Genomic DNA, 5,544 nt, shown 5'->3' with positions numbered 1-5,544 from the left:
TGACATACGGCACTACCGGAGGGAGGGAAAAACCGCACTGTGTGGACACGTACTTGGTCCCGATACAGCTGGTGGTGCTCAATCGATCCAAACAATCTTCACATAGTACTGTCCATAAGACCAGAATATCGCGGCACTCACCACAGCTTCTTGACAAATAGGCTTGCTTTATTCACAAAAACACAGATACATGGATGCAGACAGGTGAACGGGCGACAGCCTGTTTCACGTGCTTAACCTCTTAACGACGCATGACGGGTATACCCGTCATGCGGCCGTTAAGAGTAAACAGAGGGCTCCCGGAGTGAGCCCTCTCTGCAGCGCGAGGTCCCCGGTTGCTAAGTGCAGCCAGGGACCGCGCGTATTAGCCGGCACGGCCGATCGCCGCGGCCGGCTAATTAACTATTCAAATGCCGCTGTCAAAGCTGACAGCTGCATTTGAATAGCAGCTGTGCCCCCTCTCCCTGGTGTCCAGTGGGGGATGCGATCGCGGAGGGGAGATCCGTTCTAATGAGCCGGCCGGGGCTCAGCGTCGGAATGACGCTGATCCCGGCTCGGCAATCTATTCAGATGGTCTGCAGCAGACCATTATAATACAGCCATTATCTGATGGATCATTGCTCTATTATATACACAGGATTGATCTCAATGGGAGATCAGTTCTGTGTATATAGAAGTCCCCCAGGGGGATCAGTGCTGTGTATATAGGAGTCCCCAGGGGGGATCAGTGCTGTGTATATAGAAGTCCCCCAGGGGGATCAGTGCTGTGTATATAGAAGTCCCCCAGGGGGATCAGTGCTGTGTATATAGAAGTCCCCCAGGGAGATCAGTTCTGTGTATATAGAAGTCCCCCAGGGGGATCACTGCTGTGTATATAGAAGTCCCCCAGGGGGATCAGTGCTGTGTATATAGAAGTCCCCCAGGGGGATCAGTGCTGTGTATATAGAAGTCCCCCAGGGAGATCAGTTCTGTGTATATAGAAGTCCCCCAGGGGGATCAGTGCTGTGTATATAGAAGTCCCCCAGGGGGATCAGTGCTGTGTATATAGGAGTCCCCCAGGGGGATCAGTGCTGTGTATATAGAAGTCCCCCAGGGGGATCAGTGCTGTGTATATAGAAGTCCCCCAGGGGGATCAGTGCTGTGTATATAGAAGTCCCCCAGGGGGATCAGTGCTGTGTATATAGAAGTCCCCCAGGGGGATCAGTGCTGTGTATATACAAGTCCCCCAGGGAGATCAGTGCTGTGTATATACAAGTCCCCCAGGGGGATCAGTGCTATGTATATACAAGTCCCCTAGAGGGATCAGTGCTGTGTATATACAAGTCCCCCAGGGGGATCAGTGCTGTGTATATACAAGTCCCCCAGGGGGATCAGTGCTGTGTATATAGAAGTCCCCCAGGGGGCTTCATATTACTGTAAGGGAAAGTTAAAAAAAGTGTTTTTATTAATAAAAAATCCCCTCCACTAATAAAAGTCTGAATCACCCCCCTTTTCCCATTTTACAAATAAAAATAAATAAATAAACATGTTTTTTATCACCACGTGCGTAATTGCCCGAACTATTAATTAATCACATTCCTGATCTCGCACGGTAAATGGTATAAGCGCCAAAAAATCCCAAAGTGCAAAATTGCGCATTTTTGGTCGCATCAAATCCAGAAAAAATGTAATATAAAGCGATCAAAAAGTCGTATATGCGCAATCAAGGTACCGATAGAAAGAACGCATCATGGCGCAAAAAATGTCACCTCACACAGCGCCATAGACCAAAGGATAAAAGTGCTATAAGCCTGGGAATAGAGTGATTTTAAGGAACGTATATTTGTTAACAATGGTTTTAATTTTTTACCGGCCATCAGATACAATATACGTTATATATGTTATATATCGTTGTAATCGTAACGACTTGAGGAACATATATAACAACTAAGTTTTTCCATAGGACACGCGGCGTAAAAATGAACCCCCCACCCAAAGAAAAATAATTGCGTTTTTTTTTTTCAATTTCACTGCGCATATAATTTTTTTCTGGTTTCGCAGCATATTTTATGGAAAAATTTAGCCTGTCATTGCGAAGTACAATTAGTGACGCAAAAAATAAGGGCTCATGTGGGTCTGTAGGTGTAAAATGCAAGTGCTATGGCCTTTTAAGCACAAGGAGGAAAAAACAAAAACGCAAAAACGAAAGTTAGCCCGGTCCTTAAAGGGTTAACTCGCACGCTTCCTCTCGGCCCTGACGTCACTACGTTACACAGTCCTTTTAAAGGAATACTAATTGCTACATAAATACACACATTTAAAAATACAAATAAAGTTATTTAAAAGAACATAGAACGTTACAAATCTTACAGTAGTGATACCGATTAGTAATAACCATGTAAATCGGAACGGTCATTTAGACCTAGTGGTCCTAGTGCTTCCGTCTTTAACATGAGCTCTGTTTCCTTTTTAATCAGCCTGTTATCTCTGCCGCCTCCTGCTGGAGAGTTCTTAACTTGTAACAATCCCATGAAGCGCAATGCAGACGGGTTACCGTTATGTGCTACGCGCATGTGAGAGATCACTCTCGGACAGCCTTTACCTGTTCTCAAAGAGCGAGTATGTTCAGCAAAACGTTGATACAGTGGGCGTGTGGTCTTACCGATATAATAAAAGCCGCAACTGCATAGGAGTGCATAGACCACAAATGCAGATGTGCAAGTAATGAAATCGCGTATCTGCCAAGTAAGACCCCCTAGACGCACTGTATTACACTCGTTCAGCTGACCGCAAAAATTACAGTGACCACATCTGTGGTTTCCTTCTAACTTTTTCTGGGCCAACCATGTATTTTTGTTTTTTCCTTCACGTGAATTCTTAAACCATCCCTGAACTAATTCATCACGAATATTCTTACATCTTTTAAACGCCAATAGAGGTTTACTATTTATATATTCCTGTAACGACTCCTCCCCTCCAGTAGATTCCAATATTTGTATATTATAGATCTCACCTTTTTATCCATAGGACTATGTCTAAAAGAGAAAACAAATCTATCCTGATTACCTCTATTCTTCTTTCTCCGATGCACGAGTTGCGAACGCTCCAGTGTTCCTGCTCTAGATTTAGCTTTATCAATAACCTCTTTGGGATACCCACGATCCAATAGCCTTTTACTAAGGTCATTGGCTTGTTGTTCATACAGTTCTTCACAATTATTAATCCTGCGGAGGCGTACAAATTGTCCATAAGGTACTGACTGTTTTACATGATGGGGGTGATAACTTTTATAGTTTAGTAACATATTTGAGGCTGTGCTTTTACGGTAGCCACTTACTTTTAGCTCTCCCTGCTGGAGTTCCATGTGTACATCTAAGAAATCAAGTTGTTTGTTACCATAGATAGCTGTAAATGACATATTGTATGTGTTGATGTTAATATATTGTACAAACTGGTTGAAGTCATCTTCTGAGCCCGCCCACACTAACAGGACGTCATCTATATATCTTAAGTACAAAGCTATCTTGGATATAAAAGGATTCTGTACATTAAAAATAATTTCATCTTCCAGTTCAGCTAGGTATAAGTTAGCAAAAGTAGGTGCTACTGGCGTCCCCATCGCGGTCCCAGCTCGCTGACCATACCATTGATCAGCGAACTGGAACACATTGTGATGGAGGACGAACCCCAGGAGCTCACAAATGAACCCCACAAATTCTCTTGTTTATTGTGTTTGTTTGTCTTGTTTTGTGTTCCACCTAGCCAATGCAGGGGCTGCCGCCCAGTTGCTCGCTGCCACCTAGGACAGATTGAAGCAAGTAGGCAGGGACAGTGGGCGGGATTCAGCTTGGGGTCCACTGTCCTTGTCCGCAATCTTATCTGTCTGATTTTACTTGCAAAACTCAAGTGTCTGGTGTTGCGACCATGAATCTGATCTGGTTCAGCTGTTCATAGGATCATATATCCCAGCAAATAAATAACGTGACGTGAGAGGAACATCTCCAGAGCTGCTCAGATACAGGAGATGGATGCCGTACAGAACACCCTCATAGCTATCAGTTATGTGACTCTGATCCTCTCTCTGCCCGGAAACTTCTTCATCATAGCTGTGAATACTGGAGAAGTCTGCAGGAACAGGAGACTTGCATTAAGTGATTGGCTCATAGTCGGCTTCAGTGTCTTCTGCTTTCTACATGGACTTCATGAATGTTATATAATGTACATGGATCTATTTCTATTCTATCGCAATGACCTACAGATCTTTATGTACCTGAACATGTGCAGCTTATGGTTCTCAGCCCTTCTCAGTATACATTACTGTCTGAAGATTGTCACTATTCACCACTGGTTCTACAGCCATCTCCAGAGAAGATTCCCTCAGCTGTTTCCTTGGATTCATCTGGCATTTTCCTTTGTTCACTCCTTCCTGACGGTTTGTTCTGCACTGGACACAAAGCCGGAGTGTCATCAAGTAAACACAACAGAATCCAAAGTCATATCCCTGAAGACACCTGTAAGATGCTACTGGATAATACTGCTCTTTCAGATCATCTGCCTCTTGTGCACTTTCCTCTGCTCGGTATCGGCATCGACCATCCTCATCTCTCTGTGTAAACACATGAAGAGAATCCAGGAGAACAGCGAGGGCTCCGGATCTCCTAACATCGAGGCCCATATCCATGCGGCCACAACAGTCTCTACCTTACTGGTCACTAATATCCTAATATTCACTTCTGTGACCATACTCACTCTCAGTGACGACTTCTGGGTATACCTATTTGGAATTTTACTTTCTTTATGTCATATTTTTAGTTCCTACTTTTTAATTAAGGGAACAAAGAGACTGAATAAGACGCTGACCAAGATACTGAACTGGTGTTCATGAGTTAGTGGTGAGTGATGTGTTTTCTATGCAGCTACATCTACTTCCGTTAAAGAGGTTTTCAAAGAAAAATTAACAGGATGGCAATCCAACCTCTGAACCTCTCGCCGATCTCCGTATCGTCCCCTGTCTTCTGTGATATGAATAGAGCCACAAGTATGATACGTGACCCTCAGCTCTATTCATTCCTATGGAGATACCGGAAAGAGCCGAGTAAGCCAGAAGAGTGCTAACTTGGCTCTCTCCGGCACCTCCATAGCCATGAATAGAGCCTAGGGTCACATGCCGTATCTATTCATAACACAGAAGCCGGGCCGCTGATACGGAGATCGGTGAGAGGTTCGGAGGTTGGACCCCTGTGATCTCTTACTTGTCCCCTATCCTGTCGATAGGGGACAAGTTAACTTTTCTTGGAATAATCCTTTAAGAATGGTATTGGCCTGGGAGTAACGCCATGAGCTACCGTATTTTTCGCTTTATAGGACGCGTCTTTTGATAAGACGCACCCCTGAGTTTAGGGGGGGGGGAATAGAAAAAAAAATATTTTGCTCATTGTCACAGTTTGGAGATAGCAGCAGTGTGATTGGTGCCAATCCCCCCATATAGTGCCCCACATAGTAGCCAATGCCCCCCACATAGTAGCCAATGCCCCCATACAGTGCCCCCATTGTAGCCAGTGCCCC

General features: G+C 44.5%; 1 protein-coding gene across 1 annotated transcript; it reads left to right on the top strand.

Annotated features, from left to right (window-relative positions):
• The first annotated feature begins 4,003 nt into the window (after positions 1 to 4,003).
• Positions 4,004 to 4,864, top strand: LOC138795376 (taste receptor type 2 member 40-like). Its single transcript, XM_069974360.1, has one exon. The coding sequence runs from the start codon at positions 4,004 to 4,006 to the stop codon at positions 4,862 to 4,864; it is 861 nt and encodes a 286-aa protein (XP_069830461.1).
• Positions 4,865 to 5,544: the final 680 nt, after the last annotated feature.

The sequence above is a fragment of the Dendropsophus ebraccatus genome, chromosome 6, assembly GCF_027789765.1.
Source record: "Dendropsophus ebraccatus isolate aDenEbr1 chromosome 6, aDenEbr1.pat, whole genome shotgun sequence".
In the NCBI taxonomy this organism is placed as follows: Eukaryota; Metazoa; Chordata; class Amphibia; order Anura; family Hylidae; genus Dendropsophus; species Dendropsophus ebraccatus.
The sequence above is the reverse complement of the archived record's forward strand: the minus strand, read 5'-3'. Positions and strand labels throughout refer to the sequence as shown.